General features: G+C 39.0%; 1 protein-coding gene across 2 annotated transcripts in view; it reads right to left on the reverse strand.

The window, feature by feature from the left end:
• Positions 1 to 386: 386 nt before the first annotated feature.
• The window catches only part of SGCD (sarcoglycan delta), a 607252-nt gene continuing 585041 nt past the window's right edge, over positions 387 to 22597 (reverse strand). For both annotated transcript variants that reach the window (XM_040241450.1, XM_040241449.1), the window contains exons 7-8: positions 9200 to 9323; positions 387 to 7839 (exon numbers count right to left, since the gene is read on the reverse strand). In XM_040241450.1, the coding sequence (XP_040097384.1) occupies positions 7666 to 7839; positions 9200 to 9323 (298 nt within the window). In that variant the 3' untranslated portion in view covers positions 387 to 7665. The remainder of the gene's footprint in view (positions 7840 to 9199; positions 9324 to 22597) is intronic.

Below are 22597 nucleotides of genomic sequence, written 5' to 3' on the forward strand. Positions count from 1 at the left end.
CCTAATTTGCTGTTTGGACACATACATCAGTAAAAGAAAATCCCTGAATGACTTACCCTAAAACAGGATATTTGACATTTTTAGTTCATCCCTTTACTAAGGTTTAAGAGGTGGCAGAGCCACAGGAGCACGACAGGACCCTGATTAGCACTGGGATTGACTGTGTTAGGAGCAATGAGAGGCTCTGTCTGTAGCCCTCCAGGGGTCAGACATGTGATGTGGAGAAAACACAGAAAAAGCAGGACAGACGCACCCTCTGCCACTGTGCCACTATGAAGCTCTGGGTGGGGGCAGGCTAATAGGAGCTGCACAAGGGCATACCAGTTTAACCTGTGCCGATTGTCCCTGGCTGAGTTAATTCTTCAAAATGATTTTAAGTCTTTGAACTCTTAGAGATCAAACCCTGATCCCTTGGCTTAGAAAATGAAAGTGCCCCAAAGCCACGAAGTTATAAGGAATTTCAGATGCACTCATCTGCTCCTTTAGTCACTGGAATGCCACCAACCTCTTTGCTGAACTAGGACACGGGTGTCAGCTGTACAGGTTCAAGGTTAAAGTGTGCCACTGTTGCAACAGGAATTGGCAGGTGGGTCCCCTTTCCAACTCAGATCAATTGGTAATGATGGCCTGAGTGCTTTGGTAAGAAAAATTCTGCACATGGGGTAGGTGGGGTTATGGACCATTAGTGATGACTGACCAGGTACAGGGTGTGAGACTCGAACCATTAACCCAGCCAAAGGGGCCAGCTTGGTTCTGAATGCCTGGTGCTAACTGAATTCTTGCCAGTCTTATTTTCTTGTAGGGAAATACAGACAGTTGAATTCCTTTCTATTTGATTCTCTCCTGGAGTCTTGCCACAGCTAAATGTAGGGAAGAATGATAGCCAACTGGTATCAAAGCACTCACCTAAAATAAGACATTGGTCTTTTGAAGTGAAATACAGGGGAAGGAGAGTTGTGTGAGCAGAAATGCTTATTTGTGTAGCCTCAACTATAGATCATTGAGGATTAAAGTTTAATTCTTAAATGTAAGTCTGACAACCCAGGCATCTTTGAACTTATAAGGAGAAGGAGCCTGATTTAACAAGAATCATAAAGCAAACTATTTGGTGTTTTATTCTTTTTTGGTACCAGATTCTGTTACTCAGATCTATATTTTTATCATAGGTGTCTCTCTGTCAGTGCTGGATGCTGTCACTCATGAGACAAGATAGAAAGAAAGGAGCTACAGTTTTATAGTCTCAACCACACAAGAAGGACTAGTTTAAAAACCGGTAGGAGACATTTCTTAACAGCTTGACAAATAGCTTGACCTGTTGGTGACTTCACAGCATAGTGGTCTGGAGTTAGACCCGCATTCCAGCTCTGCCCTTTTCTAACTAGTGACTTTGAGCAAGTTTCCCAGCCTTTCTAAGCCTCAGTTTCCACATCTGTAGATTGGAACTATAATGGAACCAAACTCAAAGGACTGTTTTGAGGATGAAATAAGTGGATGCATATAAAACACTCAGCACAGTGGCTAGCGCACAGTGCTCAATGAATACTAGTTCATAAACATTATCGTTATAATTGGAGAAACAGAACCCAGCTCTTGCCATGCTTTAGAATAGGCTGTGGGTCCAAGGAGAGCTCTCTGACCTTATGTAAGATTCATGGGTGTGATTTGAGAAGAAGGTTCACAACTTGCTCAGATCCTCAAAAGAAACTATGACATCCCTCCAAATGTTAGGACTTCATGGATTATATAAATATGGAGACTAAAGAAACATCCGTGTCTTCTTGGTCATCAAATATCTTTTGCCCTTTTGCCCTCAGACAGTACTTGGCTATACTGCTCCTTTGTAACCTATAGATCAACTTGGGATTTAGGAAATCTTAGCTATCACTGATTTCATCAAAATAATGCAAATATAGAATTAGGCTGTGAAGACAATAAAGAAATGGGATTACCAGATGAGTCTAGGAGTGCAGAATAGATTTTAGGTAAGACAGGTCTTCTCTCTTGTCTGAAAGAGGTCAGCTTGTTTTATTGTCTGACTTTAGGTCATGTTCAGTGATGGAGTGAAATCCCTTCACTGTCTAGTGAGGGTGTCTATGTGCCTAACAGGGTGTTTTGGAATAGCATTCTGGTTTCCCATTGCGACAGCTGGATTTGAACTCTAAAAATACTTCCTGTTGATAGTATTTTCCTCTGTACAGTTGAAAACCTCCTGGAGGTGGAACTGATATTACTACTTGTTGGGCAAAAGTCAGCATTGCTGTTGGTATGTTTGAGACTATTTACTGATGAGTTTGGTTAACATCCTTAATACTGTTCTGACATCACACCTCTTGTTGCATCCTTTGAACTGCTCTTTTTTCCAGGGGAAGATGCTAATATATCCTACTCTGTCAGTATCTAAAAAGAAGATGTGGGGTGGGATAAAACCAAAAAGAAAATAGCCCATGGATCATGAGTCACCGCCAAGGGGATGTTTTCTTTTATTCTTGTGCTCTAACAATACTCAAAACGAGGACCTCCCACAAATAATTCTTTTCCCTTTGCCATTCAGACCTGTCTTGAGAAATTTCAAGGACTCCATTATGAAGAAAGCTTTTAAGAACCATAGAAATCACATTGCTTTTGAAAGTGCTAATGTGTGCGGTGTGCTGTGCTAGCTGAAGCAGCGGGCTTCAGAGCGCTTTATCTCTTATCAGTGGTTTAGCTTTGTGAATGAGAAATTCAGAGGCAACTGTGTAATTTGAAATTCTGATTACCACAAAGAAAGAGATGCATCTGACACCCCAGTGCAGTAGCTTTGACTATTTTAATGGAAATATGTTGGGACTAGGGGAGCCTTCCACAGAGGAAAAAGTGATGAAAGACCAAAAGAGAGACATTTTATCTTTGAGATAAAAGGCCTGTTTTCTAAGGTTGTTTCTTTTATTATGACTTTTCCCCTCTACCTGCTACTGGGGCACCATGCAAATGTTTCATTCCAGGAACTGCTTTGTTATTCTTTTTGTGCCTAAGATTTCTCAGAGCAAGAGAAATAGAGAAAAGGGGTCATGTTTACAACCTACTTAAATGGGATTTTCACCTTTCCAAGAGCCTTAAAAAAATTAAGGATCTAGTGCTTAAATGGATCAGTTTACTTCCTTGGTTCAAACATCAGGCTACCTTTTGCCTAAAATAAATCACGATGTTTTCATGTAGCTGCTCCTGTGAAGGCCAGTATAATCCTCTTTTAGTTGAATCCAGATAAAATGCTGAAGGACTCTTTTAACTAATGTCGATTAGGGTCTGGTAAATGGTGGATAAAAAAAATAAACACCTTTCCTTCCCTAACAGGAATACTACTACTTACAAAGAATCATTCATAACTGATGCTACTTTAGCAATATTGAATATGAAGTCCTGGATTAGCAATAGGGGTGCTGACTGAAGGCACAAATCTCTGGGAGGAACCTGCATTACCACGTAGAGGCAGAGATTTTGGAATTCAAAGTAGGTCTTTCCTTTACTCCTATTACACCAGAGAACAAAGACCCAGATCCTCGAAGACAACATCAAGGCAGCCTTTCCCCCTTGACCTCCAACTCCCCAGCAGTAGCTTCAAGAAATAATTCTATATTTTTTTCTTCTTACATATTTTAAGATATTTCTTTGAATATTTCTAATTGTTTATTGGTCCTGCCAACTCTTCAGGCCTGATGTAGTCATAAGAGAGCAAGTCTGCTGTGGGTGTGAATAACTGAGGTGATGGATGCCAAAAAGATGTGGTAAGTCAAAAATATTCTTCAGAGGACCATGGAATGGGCGTCTTTCTGGAATATGAGAAGGTGAGATAGAAACCTCTGAGCAGAGACTGCAGAAATAGTCTCTTCAGGAAAGAGATTCTGGATATAAATCAAAGGACCCCTGCTTCACTTCATGTCACATGACGATGTTGACGCAAGAAACCCCTATATCATTAAGGATCCTAGGAAAACCTTTTGGAGGATCACAGTTTTCCTCTTTCACTCAGCCCTTCCCTAATTCCATCTTCCCTCTTCCCAAGAATCCTGTGAGCTTGTGTTTCTCAGAGAAGTGGATGTCTTTTACGTGCAATGTAAGGCGGGACGTCTCTTCTATAACCACATATTTATACTCCCAAGCATGCCTGGAAATGTACCTCTATCACCTGCTTTCTCTCCTGCTGTGTCCAACACAGATGAGACTACACATGACCTCTATGCCAGGTGTCAGCAAACTTTTACTGAAAAACCAATTAGTAACTGTGTCACGAGTAACTGGGCCACGAGGTTGCTGGCACAGATACTCGACCCTGCTGGTCCAGTATGCAATCAGCTCTCCATAACATGTAAGTGGATGGATGTGGCTGTGTTAAAATAAAACTTTATTTACAAAAACAGATGATGAGTCCCATTTGGTTTAGGGACCAGAGTTTGTTGACCCCTGTGCTACAGTCAAGACTCAAGCAATCTTTGGTCTGTGGTGCTGGACATACAATGAAAATCAACCAACGGAAACTGACCTAAATGAAGTTAAAAGCCAGTTCAAGTGTATAGGTTCTATCTCTTGGTAACAGAAAGATAAAGCTTCATATCAAGTTTCCACCTAGACTGATGACACGAAAAGGGCTTTTGAAAACCGCCTTCATACTAGTCGTTTCTTAAGACTCAGCTTTAACAACTATTAGCAGATATCCAATAAACTAGGTGCTAAACATTTGGAGATGAAACTTTCCTGAAAAATATTAAAATACTAGAACTTCTAGAATATTGAAAATTCATTTAAGCTCTTCATTATGCCACCCACTGCTTAATATTCTGAGAGATGTGATGCTGTATATAAAGATTAGAAAGCATTTCATTGCTATAAATTAAAATTATCAGATTTTAATGTAAAAGAGATTTTTTTTTTCCAGAATTCAGGTGAAATGTTTTGTCATGACCAGGGACATGGAGGAAGTTAGGGGGGAAAATGTACCTTGAGGACTTAATATGCATTTACCGAATTCTAAAGTCTGAACTGAAATCCATAATTTAATCCATGCCAAACTTCCTGCTCATTACCTATATTGTAGTCACTCAGCACAGATGAAAATCAGAATTTTATATCATGTCTGTCCCCATAGGTGCTTGATTTCTAGTCTTGGTTGCTATTATTCTTTTTACTCTATTTGTGATCTGAGTACTTTTACGATTAAATTTTGCAAATGGGATCACACCACTCTTTTTTATTGGCATAAAATTCCCAAGGTGCTCCTCTCAGACTTTCATTTAATGATCAGAACAAAATTAGATGAAAGAGCTTAGTGAACCTTCTGTTTCTTTGTCATCCTTAGAACAGGTACTTGAGATGACAAAATGCAAAGATGGTCTCTGTTAAAAAAAAAAAAACCAACAAAACACAAAAACCCTTTGTCTTCAGGTATGTAGCCATAAAGGACCTCATAACTACTGTTGATCTGAAGGATATGGGGTAGATGCTCTGAGTTGTCAAGGAGGGCCTTTCTTGGCTTGGAATAACCCTGGATATGGTACATGCAGATTCTGGCAGTGTGATTCTACATATATAAATAGTACTGAGCCAGAGCAACTGGATTTTTTTTTTTTTTTTTTACCATTTTCTTTTTTAGACCCTAATGCTGCAAAATAAACAATCATATGGTCTCATCATTAAGCAATCCAGTTCTGTATGGATATTGAGCAGGAGTGACTGGAGGGAGCCCGGGGTCCAGAAGCCAGCAGAGCCACTGGTCAAGCTAGAACCATCCCTCTTCCCCTGACTGCTAAGTGACCAAGCAACACACAGTTTGCTTTTACCCCCCATGTGTGCAATCTCAGCCCCTCGATGCTTGAGTGTCATCTCAAAAATACCAAACCTCTTATTCATTTTCTATGGCAAATGTCACCTCTGCTTGTGAAGTAATAAAAAGTAGAACCCTGTTGAGGAAAAAACAAATGCCATTCAGGCCTACAAATACAACTTCAGTGGGGCCACTGCTTGCCAAGTGGCATCCAGGGAGGTAGAAACCAGTTATGTCTCCCTTCCGGGCTCCTCGGAGTCCACATCTGTCAGCCACTTGGTTTGTCTACCAGCTTTTAAGATGCCCGGTCATCATTTTACCGGTCATCATTTTACCCTTTCCCTCCAATCACCCAAAATAAACTACAGGTAACAACAAGATAAACAGAATGTGCTTCTCCTTGCTGAGTGCATTGACGTAAGGCACAGGCACATTTCCCCCTCTTTGAACAGAGACGGTGTAATCTCCTGTCCCAGCACAAGAGCTGGCCAGGGTGACCCTGGAGCATGATGATGAAAGTGGGGGTGATGGGAGGTAGCTGATGGCGGGAATTAGGGAGCTGCTGCCATCTGAAGGGGAGCAGGGACCACTGGGCACCAGAGGACACAGCGATTCTAAGGAAGACACTTGACTCTTGTCTAGAGTAATATTCCGTGAACATTCCTGGGGGCACATGGTACTTCATGGCTATGATTCTTGGGTCACTATTCTTAGAAAAAACAATGGTCAATTTAGGAAAATGAATATCCCAATACTGAAAAACTATGTAAGAAGATTGGAGGCAGAGTGTTTGTGCACGCCTTTAAAAATAAAAGGTGTGCCTCTAAATTACCTACCAGTCCCCAGAAACATATTTAAAAATAATTCTGTTCCCTATGCCACTCTTTGACTTCCACCTCCCAATAGCTTCTCATAGGGGTAGGGGGTTCCACTCTTAAGGATTTGGATTGACCTGATCATTTTGGGTAGAAGCCCGCTGGATAAAAGTCAAAAGTGAGGATGTAACAGATTTTGAGCCATTTTTTCCCTTTAAACAGAGACATATCGGCCATTTATTCTTAGTCTGTCAGGCCACTGAGTAGCTTCCAGCCGACTGAGGAGCAGCTGTTATCCTATTTTGTGCTGATTTACAGCTCCTGTTTTGACTGTGGGATAATAGGCGAGTTTGAAGGAAGGAGGCTTGCAGGAGTTGGGAGAGTCATTCAAACTTTGCTAAAATCCATCCTCCAAATTCCACAACCATGAAAGCCTGGATGCATTTGGAGGCCAAAGTAGCACAGCCAGTCTGAGTTCCTCTGTCTGACTTCTAGAGGGATTTGACTTGAAGAGGGAGGAGATGGCTGGCTGTGTGAAAGCTCATAAAGGGAACTAAGGGTCTGCTTTTACGACAAGGGTCTTAGCCGCTGAGGGCGACTTGCAAATTCCCGCCATCACTGCCTTGTGATGACACTAAAAGAAAAGACAGGCTGTTACTCAAACATGTAGGGGGATGTTCAGTAAGTGTCGATACACTGTGTGATTCATCAGGGTCTGGAGAATATTAGGCCCAAATTAGTGTTTTGATTTTATCATGTACGTGACAGGGTTGGGATAGCAATGACAGTGGATATCACAGGGTCACCCATGGTTCCTTTTGTACTGAAACCTCATTTTATACAGAGGATATATATATTTATTTATATATATTTATATATATTTATATCCACCCACACACGCAAGCACACTCACGCATACACACACACGCACGCACGCACACACATACACACAAGGTCTTTGATAGGCTTTCCGTGTTCTAGTAAAAATAGCTGGCAGCCAGGGTCTAAAGCCAAAAAAGGCCTGGATGCTGCCGACAGTGTCCACTACAGATGGTCTCACAGGCAGACACTTGTGTTTATCTGACAGGTGGAACCGGTTCCTGCCTGGGACAGGAATAACCTCCCGTTGGCGCAGACGCAGATCTCGAACACCTTCTGCCTCGTTCCTGTGGGCGTATAGGATCCATGAGGCAGTCTAGGTAGTTTGATTTTCGCAGCATCTAACTTAATCTAAAGAGAGGAAACAGGAAGGAAGAGTCACTTATCCTCTTGACATTCCAAAACAGTGGATAAGAATGTTCAGTTGAAATTGAACGAGCACCTACTACGTACTCAGCATTGTTGATGCTGGGAATTCAGGGATGAATAAAACAGGTCAAGTCTCTTCCCTCCCAGAAGCTTGTATTCTAGTCAGACAGTGTTGCACTGGCAACATCATGTATATATTAGTATTTTCTAATAGTATATCATGTGGAATGTGAATGGATTCCTAGAGTGATGTAAATTTGGAAATGGTAGGGTGACGATTTTGTTTACTATTTTCTTTTCTTTGCTATTCTCAGCCTCTCTATACATTTAGGTATGGGGTGGGGCTTCAAGAACATGCAGCACTTCTTGCTTAAATGTCAGGATTATAACTGATCCCTCCAGTGTCCAGATCCTGATAGCTATAAATTGCATCTGTGATGTAGTCACTCCTAAATGTGTGTGGTTTGGAGTCTGCAGCTGTCTGTGGAAACAGTTTTGATAACTGAAAGCTCTATCTGACTTGCTCTGTTAAAACAAATATAGCACATGCCAAACCAATCAAAAGTCGGGCTTAGTGAACAGAGGCAGGTGGAGACTGATAACCTCTAAGGAGAAATGGAAAGTGGAATAGAGTTTTGCTATAAAAACACATTTTTCCTCTTTAAAAAAATCTTAAATAGAAAAATTCACTTATGAATAGGATGAAGGCACTTTCAAAAGTTTGCATTTGATTTGTATTTTCTTTGGGGATTTGGCTTACTTTGCTTGCAAAAACACAAGCAGCTCTTCTGTTCACCAAAGTGAGACTGTTTTGGGGTAAGAGAATGAATATTTGCAGCCTTTCGTCTCTTAGCCTCTAGTTGCCTATCTGGTTTTGACTTGTTCTGATTTGGGATAGCTGTTAGATCTTACTTTTCCATTTTTGGTGAAAGTAGACGCATGCAATGTACACTTAAAAATGACTACAAGTATACTAAGCTTCTCTTTAAATAGTCTCGTGTGTTTTACAGTTTAATTATACCAGCCAACTAAATCTATTTTAAGGTGATGAGAGGGTTTGGTTAGCATTCATTTTTACAGCTGTCCTTATAATTCTGTTTTTGTAATATGTGCTATTAGCTCAGCACTTTAAAAATAATGAGTCATGACTTTTATGGGTTGTGGGTTTGGCTTATAATTGTGCTATTCAATATATGTGATCCAGAAATAAAACCTCTCAATTGGCTCTTTTTGTTGTTACACTGTAGGATCAACTTCAGAGGCAAAGCAGTGATGTGTCTTAGAAGAATTGTTGGCTCATTGGAGCTGTGTCTCTCTGGGCTTCTGTCCCTCTCACGCCTACCTCTCCATCTTTGGACTCCAGTCTCAGCTCTGTTCTGCAGGTGGCTTCCATGTTGCCAGCTTCTGCATTTATTTCTACTCCTTTTGGGGCCTCCATCACCAGAGACCGGGTCGGGGACTCCAACCTGAAATACACACAAGGCTAAGAGTCAAGATCGCATTTCACTCTTTTAGTAAATTTAGGAGGAAGCTGATGCTTCTGAGTATTGAGATGACACTTCAGTATCTGATGAGAAAGTGCTTCTACCTTTGCTTCACATGCCTGATCAACTGTATTAGGGTGGACATAGCATATCTGGGCTTTATCTTCATTGCATACCATAAAGATTGTGAGGAAGGTGTTTAAGGATCCTAGTTTTGTTCTGTCTTACACCTAGTTGATTGTTGCTTTATTAGCATGATTAACCAACTTCTTACATAAGTTATCTCTAGAGTAAGGCAATTTCAAGTCTAAACTGAGATTCCTGAAATTGGTAGGTATTCTCTCCATTTTGCCCTACTCTGTGTCTTCCTGGGAACAGGTAGAGGTTAAGAAAATAGACGTAGGAGTTGGACATGATTGACCCAAGCCATGGGGCTGCCATGGTATGACCTTGGAAAGTCCTTTCCTCCTCTCTTTTCCAAAATTTCTTAAAGCCTCAGTTTCCTCATGTCTAAAGTGCTCCAAGTGGTGCCTGGCACATTGGAAATGTATGATTAATATGTGTTAATCATTACTGTTACTGCTGTGACTGTTGTTATGACATTAGCAAGTCATAAAGAAAGCTCAGGCCTTTCTTAAATAGGCAGTTGTCAAAAGAAGACTCAGGAGAGATAAGTTGTTGCTAGGAGTGAGAGGGAAGTGATTCAACTATAAAGGGTAGATGGTTTTTTGGTGACAGAACTGTTCTCTGTCTTGGTTACAGTGGTAGTTACGTACCTCCATGTGTTTATAGGAACTTTTTGGACCAATTATACTATCCAACAGTGAATTTTATTTTATGTAAATTAAGTTGAGAGAAAGAATCAGCCACACTCTGTGCTAATTCTTGGCACAAAAGAGGATAATGCTTCATAGAAAGTTTTTTGCCTATCTTATTTTATGCAAAAAAAATATGAACTAAAACTCATCCTATAAGTATTCTAGATTTTAACACTATCACCCAGTTGAACTGAAGATCCTCTTCCCTGTTACAAATAAAACATTCCAACTTAGAAAGCATAGTTCTCGGCAATGGCCACCAAACCACTCTAAATCAGATCAATTTTCTGCATTTATATTTCTCCATTCCTCATTTTCAAACACTTTGAACATGTTTAAAAGGAACATCACATCATCCTCTCTGCCAACCGCTGACTCCATGTTTTGCTTCCACCAGCCCCCATGGGTAGGGCACATTCTCGTGGGCATCAGTAAGTGGCAAGAAGAGCAAGGCACAAGTGGGGTGCCACCCTGAGTGATTCCAAGCCATATTGCACAGGTGCCAACAAGGGGTTCTTCTCCATTTCCCAGGTCTGGGTCCCTGAAGTCTCTAGGCCTCTGGAAAGGACTGGCTTGAGCTTCTTTCAGTCCTCCTCTCCCTTGTTACCTCACCCTTTTGTGTGTGGCAAAAATCCCCCATCCTCCCCTTTCCTCCTCACAAGATCTTCACCAAGTTGGTGCTGAGCTGAGTATGGTTCCACTTTGATTTATGGCAAACTTCTCTTGCCTGCAGTTTTTCTCACTAGAACATCTGGGCAAGGAAGGGGGGGTCTTGTCACTAGAACAGCATAGAACGATGTCCCTGCAGAGCAGCCTTGTCTAGGACTTAATCCGACTCAGTCGAGCTCTTCCTATAGCTTACTTCTAAAATCTGCCGATGGTTTTCTGCCATTTTCTTTGCTTCTCTCCTATAAGGTCTGGCTGACTCATACCCCTTATCCTAGCATTGCCTAACCTTCTGTTTTCACTAATATTCATCCCATGGCATAAACTGCCCTTCTGACAATACTGCCTACTCACCTCCACATTCATTCACCATCTTCTCAATGGCACTTCTCCACCTTGATACAGTCCTCAAACCATATTCTCTCTTTCCCTTTCCTTTGACCTTCTCTCCTTCCCTTATTACAATGGTTAACTCAGCTTTTTAAAAAAACAATTGTAGTATAATTGCTTTACAATGTTCTGTTCATTTCTGTTATACAATGAAGTGAATCAGCTCTATGTATACATACAGCCCTGCCTCTTGAACCCACCCACCCGCCATCCCATCCCTCTAAAGTCATCACAGAGCTTCAGGCTGAACTCCCGGTACTTTATACTAGCTATTTATTTTACATGTGGTAGTATATATGCCAGTCATACTCTCCCAAATCGCCCCACCCTTTCCTGCCCTAGCTGTGTCCACATGCCCATTCTTTACAACTGAGTCTCTATTCCTGCCCTGAGAGTAATTCACGACTTCTCCATCCTCAACATACTAGTTCATCTCTAATCTGGACTACTGAAACCTCACAAGTTTTGTGTCTAACTCCTCCTTTTTTTTCCCAGTGTACTTCACACACAAATACATCTTCCTGAAGTCAGTTTTGAATATGCCACTTATCAAAACCCTTGCAAGTTTCTTAGAAAATATGGGAGCTACTGGACATATCCAACCATTGACAGCTTGGTCTGACCTATTTTGTTAGTGTTGTTTCTTGCCACAAACATCAGCTATACTTTATTGAATACTTAGCAGGTGACTGGGCTCTGCGGGAAGTGTTGTATACTGTGTTATCTCTTTTGGGTATGTGTGTGCTCAGTGGTGTCCAACTCTTTGCAGCCCCATGGGCTGTAGCCTACCAGGCTTCTCTGCCCATGGAATGTTTCATGCAAGAATATTGGACTGGGGTGCCATTTCTTACTCTAGGGGATCTTCTTGACCCCGGGATTAAACCTGGATCTCCTGCACTGGCAGGCAGGTTCTTGACCATCACACCACCTGGGAAGCCTGTTATCTCATTTAATCCTGACAAAATCCTATGCCTTTAGCACTCCTTTAGTCCTGGTTGTACAAGCAAGGGAGACTAAGGTGAATGACTTGCTTAAGGTTGTACATCTAGTAAAAGGGAAAACCCAAGATTCAAACCCAAGTGTGTTGTCCAGCATATAATATCAGTGCCAGGAAAACTGGACTGCTTTCCTGTGCCTTAGGTCTTCACCCCACGCTTTGTAAGTAAATGCCAACTCTCTCTTCACGGAATTAGCACTTTTATTTCCAAAACCAACCTCTGTAAATAAGGGTAAGGTGACAGGGAAACTTATTTCCTACCCTAAATGGTTTTCACAACTTACTGAAATGGTTGACATCAGTGACATCAAATTCAGGATACAGTGAATGTGTTCCTATTTGCTGTATATTATTCAAGGTGAATGGCTGATACAAAATGATAGTTGAGAGGAAAATTTCAAGATAGAAAAACAATGTTTGGAGCCTGGAGAACTTTATCAGCTGGAGCTTTGGCTTTTCAGACAGGCTTAGGAATTCCCTTTACTCTCACCACCTCCTATGGGCTTTGAAATCAGCAGGAGGGCTCCCAGGCCAGAGAAGTGAACTTAGAAATGACCGCTGCCTCTTTCCCTCTCACAGCTTTGGAAGTGACGAGAAACGCGGCTACTCTGCTTCCTACTGTCAAAGGTTCCAATAAGGTAGAAATGGCAGTTCCTTGGCCAGAGACCAAAGGGTAACTGGCTTTGTGTTTCAAACCCCATCTTAACATCCTTTATTGTTCAGGCAAACTTAATAGTATGTGCACAGGTTAAATCCTTCCAGTGTGACAAAAGCTCCTACAAGAGCCCTGAAGGGCCTGCACAGAGCAGATAAAGCACTCTTGTGGCGATTTCAGTCAATTTCTGACCATAGGTTAACAACCATGACTCTACTGCTTAGTTGGTTATTGAGCAGGGAAAATGGAGGGAGGCTTCCTCCTGATTTGGGAGGTGGTGAAGACTCTTTGAAATGAATACAACTCCCGATAGGAGCAAATGTGACTCCTCTGGGAGGACTGAAAGAGCCTGAAAATAGATGGAAGTCTAGGAAAGGAGGCCTAAGGCTAGCCTGTGTTGTCCAGAACAGTGGTTCTCAAACTTGAGCAGCAGAATCCCCTGCCAGGCTCCCATGAGTTATTATTATTTTTTTTTAATTTTATTTTTTTTTAATTAATTAATTTATTTTTAATTTTTACTTTACAATTCTGTATTGGTTTTGGCATAGATTGACATGAATCCACCACAGGTGTACATGTGTTCCCAAACATGAGCCCCCCTCCCACCCCCCTCCCCACAACATCTCTCTGGGTCATCCCCGCGCATCCCATGAGTTATATACAGTAGGTTCAGGGTGGTGCCTGAATGCCTGCACTATTGGCAAGTCACAGGTGATGTTGAGCTGATAGTTTGGGGACGACACTTTGAGAACCACTACTCTGAAACAACGTTGTCATACCAGATGCCCACAAAGACTGGATAGGTTATGTCAGTGAGTGACCCATAAGAAAGCTCGAAGGAAAACTAGTCTCTGAGCAATCATAGATGGCAAGTGATGGAGATGCTTTAGACAGGAGGCAGCTTATATTCTAATCTGGCCTATTATTGCCAGAGCTACTGGTAGAAAACAAAAATTTATTTCAAATCATTAAACTTTTGGAATTGATGCAAAGGTTTCTCCAAATATAAATATGGTAAAAAGAATGACATTGCCATAGATCTTGTGTGTGTGTGTGTGCGCGTGTGTGTGCTTAGTTGCTCAGTCATGTCCAACTCTTTGCAACCCGATGGATAGCCAGCCAGGCTCCCTCATCCATGGGATTATCCAGGCAAGAAAACTGGAGTGGGTTGCCATGCCCTCTTCCAGGGGATCTTCCCAACCCAGGTATACTCACCACCTACTTAGCAAAAAAAATTATTTGTAATTCCCTGAGCTTCTTTTCCTAATTCTATCCATTTCCTTCTCTCAAGAGTAACTAGTACTATGAATTTTGCTTACTGTTTTCTTGCTTTTCTTTGTACTATTACATTACTACATTTGCCTGCTTAAATGATAAATTCTTCACTATCATGTGTTTTTGAGCTTTATGCACAGAATGTTTCCACTTAGTGATTTATTTATTTTTGGCCTCAACAGTTTGTTCCTGAGGAACAGCCATGCCCAGCTATAATTTATTTGATTCCCTCGGGTTAATCACACATCATGATTTATTGTCCATCCTTTTGCTGGACATTTTGATTGATCCCAAGTTTTTTTTTTCTACTAAGTCATCTCTGATGTGCATCCCGGTGTTTATTTGTAAATTTTCTTTAGGACACACTGGTGAAGAGTGACACTGCTAGCTCCTAGGATATGCTTATTTACAGCTTTATTATTTTCCCACTAGTAATGTATAGAGTTTATTCTATTTATTCTATTTCTTGCTAGCATTTGATATTGTTTATTATGAAATGAGTGTGAAATGGGGTGCTATTGTCTTTTAAATATGCATTTCCTAGTTTAGTAACGGAGGTAAGCATCTTTTTATTTGCTGGTGAGCCATTTGGGACTCTTCTTCAGTGAAATGTCTTTTGTTTTTGTGATTTTGTGTGAATTATAATCATGCTTTATGTATTCTGAAAAATAATTGTTTAGCAAAAACAATTGATATGTATTGATAATTCCTTCTTTTGAGGCAGTAGCTTATCTTTTCATTTTATGCTTTGCATCTCTGGGTGAACAAAGTTTTATATTTTAATGCCCCAAATTTTATTATCTTTTCCTCTAGCATTTGTGCTTTCTGTGTCTTATTTGAGATATCCTTTCCTATACTGAAACCATAAAGTTCTTCAATATTATTTTTAAAACTTTTATGTTTTGCTAAGTCTCTAATTCATTCATGTTTGTGTATGGTCTGAGGTTGGGGTAAAAACAGATGCAGGTGAAGGATCTCAGCATCATATATTGAAAAGCTTATATTTAGTTCTTTCATAAATGATGTTGCCAGACATTTAATGGGTGTTTCTAGTCTATTTCATTATTCTATTCATCTATCCCTGTGATAACAATTAAGTGTTTTAACTTACTACAACTTTTAAATTCTTTACATTTCATAAGACAAGTCCTCTTACGTTACTTTTTCAAGACAGCTGTGAGGTAGTTAGAATAGGAAAAAGCAGTCCAGAATGGCAGTGGCTAAAAGACAAGGAAGGGAAAAGCCCATGAAACTAGAACAAAGGAAGGTCCGAGGACGGAGTGAGGACCTCAGATAAAACAAACAGCATTCCTGGCTAGCCCAATTTACATAAGGCAGGCCCAGGGGGAGGAGAAAAATAAAATAAAATAAAATAAAAAGAGGAGCCAAAATTGGGCTGGAGGCTTTTCCCTTCCTTGTTTTTTAGCCACTGCCTTTCTGGACTCCTTTTCTTATTCTAACTACCTAATTTCAGCATCAAATGAAGGAAGACCTGTTGGAATTTTGGTTGGATTTCTGTTCTCTCCATGATGATTCATCTGTCTCTACTAAGTTTTCTTGGATGTATTTCAATAACGTTAGACATTTTTTTCATACGTGGATTCAGCATATCTCTTGTGGCTAATGCTATTTTGGTTAAAAAGTATTTCTTTTACACTTACTTCTTTTTCCTATTGTATTGAGATTCAGGTTTTTGTTTGTTGTTTTCGATATGTTGATCCTATAGTTAACACCTAGGTGAATAAGGCAGGAGGAGAAGGGGACAACAGAAGATGAGATGGTTGCATGGCATCACTGACTCAATGGACATGAGTTTGAGCAAACTCCAGGAGACGGGGAAAAATACGGAAGCCTGGCATGCTGCAGTCCGTGAGGTCACAGAGCCGGACATGACTGAGTGACTGAACAACAACAAATTATCTTATTTTTCATAATTGGTACACAGGATGATTTTGGTTTTCTTGTTATTGTTTAGTTGCTAAATCATGTCTAACTCTTCTGGAACCCATGGACAGGTCCCTCTGTCCATGGGATTTCCCAGGCAAGAATACTGGAGGGGAGTTGCCATTTCCTTCTCCGAGGGATCTTCCCAACCCAGGTTTACTTGGTAGGCACTAGTTATTTTATGACAGTTTTATATATTTTGATTTCTTATACTTTTTATTTCTTTTACTTTCTATACTGTTCTGTCTAGGATTGTCCAATACAGTGCTAATTAATAGTAAGGAAATGGCAACCTTGCCTTTTCCTGACTTGAAAGGGAAAGCTTTAAAAAATTCACCATTAAGTTAAACTTCTTTGTTCTAGGGTTTTATTTTTTCCCCTGAAATACTTTTTATCATGATGAGAGAGTCCCTTTCTATTCTTATTTTGCTAAGAGTTTCTATTATTCGTTACTGTGAATTTTATCAAGTACCATTGTATTCTTCATATTTTGAGAGAATATACTTAATATATTAATGTGGTAAATTATGTTAATTTTTCAATAATCCACTCAATTTTTGGTATTACCTTAACGCTGTCATTCCGTCTGCAATGCAGGAGAAGAGGTCACTCAGTCATGTCTGTCTCTTTACGACCCCATGGACTGTAGCCCACCAGGCTCCTTGATCCATGGGATTTTCCAGGCATGAATACTGGAGTGGGTTGCCATCTCCTTCTCCAGGGGATCTTCCCGACCCAGGGATTGAACCTGGGTCCCTCGCATTGTAGGCAGACGCTTTACCATCTGGGTTCAGTCCCTGGCTTGGGAAGATCCCCTGGAGAAGGGAAAGGGTACCCACTCCAGTATTCTGGCTTGGAGAATTCCAGGGACTATAGAGTCCATGGGGTCGCAAAGAATCGGACACCACTGAGTGACTTTCACTTCACAAACGTCATTATATATCATCAATATCTTTGTCAAATTCTATCACTTTATTCTGAAATTTTTAATGGAAGATTAGATTTATTTACTTCTTGTATATTTAAAATCATTGAGAAACCTGGGCATTGAATGACATATTTTTCCATTTAAAGTTAATTACAGGATTATACATGTTTTATGCTTCTTCTCAGGTTGACTTTGGCAAGTTATCTCTTTTCTTGGTATTTTTTCATTTCATAGAGAGGTTTAAACTTCTTGGCAAAGCTTTTTATAATATTTTCATTTTAAAAACTGTCCCCAACATTTGTAGTTATGTCTTTTGTTGTTCCAAATATTTATATTCGTGTCTTCTTTTCCCCTTGAGCAGCACTGTCAATTATTAGTCTTTTCAAAGAGCTAACTTCTGCTTTTGTCAACCCTGTGTTATGCTTATTTCTTGTGCTTGAATTTCCCTTGTCTTTTGTTCTAAATAGAACTGCAGAATTATTCTAAGTAAGTTCTAAAATGTGTTGCTGCCTTAGTTAATTAAAATGTTCTGCCTTCTTAATTTTTAATATTTTCATTTAAGGATATGCATCTGGGGGGCAGCATACCAAAGAAGTATTAATAATATAGGTGTGAATATTTTGCCATTTTAGTATAATTTCTCCTCTGGTAAGTTTTATAGAAGGACTTTCCTTAATTTTAAATATGTAAGATTTTCTAGTATATGTTTCTACTGTATATTTTATTCATTAGTTTTAAACTAATAATCATGATAGTTAAAAATATTCTGTTTAATAAACAAATTATTTAAAAATTGAGACTAGATTTTTGGTCTAGTATATGTTAATTTTTACAAATATTCATGCCTTTCTGAAAAGAATATGTGTTCTGCAGTTGTTGGTGCTATGTTCTATGTCTATTAACTCAAGATATATACCTGTTTGATCTATCAGTTATAAAGAGAGGTATGTTATTAAATACACACCAGCTTAGGATTCCATGTATAAAATAGTTCTGTTTCTTATGTTTTTTGCCTTAGAAGTCATTTTGCCTATTAGCACAGTTCTCACTGTTTGTCAGTATTTTCCTTGAACACATTATTCTTTTAAATATCATCCATTCTGTATGGTTATATTTTAGATGTGTCTCTCATATTAACTGTATTTTTTAAAAATTTCAGATGTCTTTTTATTAAGGAAAAATTTACATACAATGAAATGCACAGGTTTTTTTTACTTTTACTAAGAAATAAACATTGTCTATATTTGTACAACATGATGTTTTAATACATGTGTATATTGTGAACCGATTCTTGCAGTTAATTAACCTATCCATCACCTCACATATTTACCTTTTCTCCCATGTGGTAACAATGTTTAAAATGTACTCTTTTAGCAAACTTCAAACATATAATACAGTATTATTTAATAACTATAGTCATCACTGTGCTGTACACTAGCTCTTCTGAACTCATTCAGCTTATAACTGAAAGTATGCACCCTTTATCGAGTCTCTTGTTAGTAGATATTTGGTTGTTTTGAGTCTGGGGCTATATTCCACACATTTTGATGAGAATAAAGTTTTTCATTTCTCTAAAATAAGTAGCTATGAGTAGAACTGTTAGGTTATAGCATAGGTGTGTCTTTAAGAAATGTGCTAAGATAGCATCTAAAATAATCCCCAAAGATCCTTGCCTCCTGGTATTCATGTTTTTAGGTGATTCTGTCTCCTAGAAGTGGGCTGGATATGTTGTTGTTCAGTTGCTAAGTCAAGTCCAGCTCTTTGTGACCCAGAGACTGCAGCACGCCAGGATTCCCTGTCCTTTGCTATCTCCTGGAGTTTGCTCAAACTCATGTCCATTGAGTTGGTAATGGTATCTAATCATCTCATCCTCTGCGGCCCCATTCTCCTGCCCTCAACCTTTTCCACTGACAAGGGTCTTTTCCAATGAGTTGGCTCTTTGCATCAGGTGGCCAAAGTATTGGAACTTCAGCTTCAGCATTAGTACTTCCAATGAATATTCAGGGTTGATTTCCTTTAGGATGGACTGGTTTGATCTCCTTGCTATCCAGGGGACTCTCAAGAGTCTTCTCGAGCACCACAATTCAAAACCATCAATTCTTCAGTGCTCAGCCTTCTTTATGGACCAACTCTCACATCCATACATGACTACTAGAAAAACCATAACTTTGACTATACAGATCTTTGTTGGCAAGGTGATGTCTCTGCTTTCTAATACGCTGTCTAGGTGTGTCATAACTTTCCTTCCAAGGAGCAAGTATACATAGTGGTTTGCTTCTACACAAGTAAAGTGTGCCAGGATGTCACTTAGGAGACTAGCTTAAAAAAAGACTGTGGCTTCCATCTTGGCTTTGTGCTGTCATTCCCTCACTCAAAGAGATGCTATGCTGAGCACTGCCCTATGAAGATATCTGAGAAAATGGGGGAGCCCATTAGCCTGTGAGGAACTAAGGCCCTCAATCCAATAGTCTACAGGAAGCTGAGTCTTACCAACAACTGCATTTATAAATAGATATTCCTCAAGACAAGCATTTGAAAAGATCACAGCCCTGGCCCACAGCTTAACTGCAACCTGATAATTGATCTTGAGTGAGAGGCATCACTAAACTGCACCCAGATTTCTGACCCTCAGAAACTGAGATAATAAATATCTTGGTTTTTAAGCTGTCGAATTTTGTACCATCATACATTAATACAATAAGAAAACTGCCAAACTGTTTTCCAAGATACTTGTGCAATTTTATATTCTTACCACAAATACTGATGTAATTAAAGCTATTCCAGTGGCTATAAAATGCTTCTTCTTTACAAGTTTCATTTCACTGATGACTAATCATGTTGCGCAGCTTTTCATGTGTTTATTGGATATTCAAAGATGTTCTTTTGGGAGAGATCTATTTAAAACTTTTGTGCAATTTTTTTTTAAACCATTGGATTATTTGTGTTTTTTTGTTACTGATTTGCTGTATATGCTAGGTAAATTTTTTGTGTGTGTATATATCAACATATCTCTGAAATTTCAGATACAGTTTCAGAAAATTCAGATATGCATCTATATCAGAATATGTTCATATATCTAAAATCTTTCTATTTATCTATCTGTATAAAGTATTTTCTCCCAATCCATGACTTCCTTCATTTTTAAATACTATCTTCCAATGAGTGTCAATTTATCATATTGTTATGTTTATTACTTCTGTACCCTCCCTAATGAATCATCGCCTACCCCAAGGATACATAGTCTTCCATGTCTTCTCTAGAAGCTTTATAGTTTTAGTTTTACGTCTAGATTTATAATCCATCATGAATTAGTTTCTTAGAGTTGAGGTTTACTTTTTCCCCAGTAGGTTTATCTAGTTGTTCCAGCACCATTTACTGAAGAAAAATTAATCCTTTCTCTATCGAATAGCACTGATGCTTTTGTTGAAAATCAATTAACCATACCTATATAGACCTATTTTTACATTCTCTACTCTGTTCTGTTTATCTATTTGCCTCAGTTCAGTTCAGTCGCTCAGTTGTGTCCAACGCTTTGTGACCCCATGGATAGCAGTATGCCAGGCCTCCCTGTCCATCCTTATGCTAATACCAGACTGTCTTGTTTGATACAACTTTGGAAGAAGTCAGAATTAGCTAAAGTGAGCCCTTTAGCTTTTGCAAAAGGAAAACATTGGTTTAGCTTTCCTAGATTCTTTCCTTTTCCATACGTCTTAAAGGCATGTAGGCAATTTGATTGGGACTGTGTTGAATCCATAGATCAATTCTGAGGAGAGTGGATACCTTAATATTGAGTCTTTAATGGATTTTCTTTTAAAATGTAACAATCCAGATATTCTTGATTTATCTGTATGTACTATTAGGTATTTCGGTTCTGTGTTGTTTAATCCAGCCAGCTTATTGCTTATTCAATGTTTATGTAGATCTATTAATATGCATTTCCACTTTCTATCTTTATTTTTTCTGTCATCATAAACCTCCCTTTCTTAAAATCAAGAAAAATTTTGACATTTTCTTTTAGAGAGAGTTTGCTGGGGCAAATCCTCAGTTTTATTTTTCTGAAATAATTTTTTAATCCGCTTTCTTTAGTAAAAGAGATTTTTCATTGGATGCGTCACGCTGTGCTGATAGTTATTTTCTCTCAGAATTGAGGATTATTCCTCTTTTCTGGTTCTCACTATTGTAGTTAAGTAGTTAGCTGTCAACCTATCTTCAGTTCTAGAACTTCTATTTTGTTTTTTTCTCTCCAGCTGCTCTTTTGCAATGTTATTTTGATGTGCCTAGATGTGGATTTAATTTTACTTACTCTCCCTGAATTTTTTTCTACTCTCTAAATTTGTAGTTTTGTGTCTTTCATCACTTCTGAACAACACTAAGCTGATATGTCTTTGAAAATTGTTTTTGCTCTGTTCTCTCTCTTTTCATGCTGAATCTTGGATTAGACATTCATATTATTCTGCCTTTCTGCTTCCTGTATGATTCTTTAGACACAGTCTCATGTTCATTTAATTTTTTTTATTATTTTTCATCACATCCAGTGGAGTTTTGCTTTTTGAGATTATATTTTCATTTTTAGAAAATCTCTATTGCTCAGTTATTAGCCATTTTTATATTCCTTTTTTTTAATTCTTTCAATTCTCTTTTGTTTCTCTACTCATAGTGAACATATTACTTCATATTTTCTCTGCTAATTCTCATATCGGAAACTTCTGTGCATCTAAATTGGCTGCCTGTTTCAATGCTCTCTTGCTCATAGTGCCTTGCTTCTGAGGACATTCCATACTTTTTGCCTCTGTGGCTTTCTGTGTCTTGGATCTTAATTTGCTGAAGTTATCAGAGACCTACTTTTAAGGTGATTTTCTCTAGAGAGGGTTTGCATCTGTTTCCATTGGTCATTGATGCCACCTTAAGTTTGGGCCTAATGTAAACTAATTTCTTTCTTTGAGGTCTCAGAACCAACCAGGTAATATGAATTCAGGCAGAGGGAGGGTCAATTTGAAGTTACCAAGCCTTGGAGAAATTTTTCTCTCCAGTGCTGAAATTAAAAACTGGCTATTTCCCTTGCAATCCTCAGGGTGGAAAACTCAGAGGAGGGCAAGACCAGGTAGGCTGAATTCTATTTCATCTGTACATTGAGGGTTTGGTACATTGGGGTCCCATTTAAATCTGTGGTATCTCTAAATGGATTACTTCCATTCAGTGGACACTGAGATTTTCCTCATGTTCCCATGTTCCCTCAGTCCATAAACAAGCTGAATTTCATCTAGTTCAGTAAAATCTATAAAGTTATGGGTGATTTCCATGCTCAGATTACTTCTCTGGGTTCCTATGCTTTAGCTTTTGGACTGTAACTAATACATCATTTCTAGCTCATGAATACATTTAAAATATTTTAAAAATATTTTTGCCATTGGTTTTAATTCTTTTCAACCAGAACAACTGGTCAAAGGACTTGCACTACTCTACCATTGTACTCTAGAGGTCCAGGTTTCTGGCTTTTCAAATGATGGACTTGGAAACTGTACAGTAAAATCAACTCTCCTTTAAAGGTTGGCAAATAATTATTATTTTCATTTCTTATGTTAA

This window comes from Oryx dammah, unplaced genomic scaffold (genome assembly GCF_014754425.2).
Source record: "Oryx dammah isolate SB20612 unplaced genomic scaffold, SCBI_Odam_1.1 HiC_scaffold_5, whole genome shotgun sequence".
Lineage (NCBI taxonomy): Eukaryota > Metazoa > Chordata > Mammalia > Artiodactyla > Bovidae > Oryx > Oryx dammah.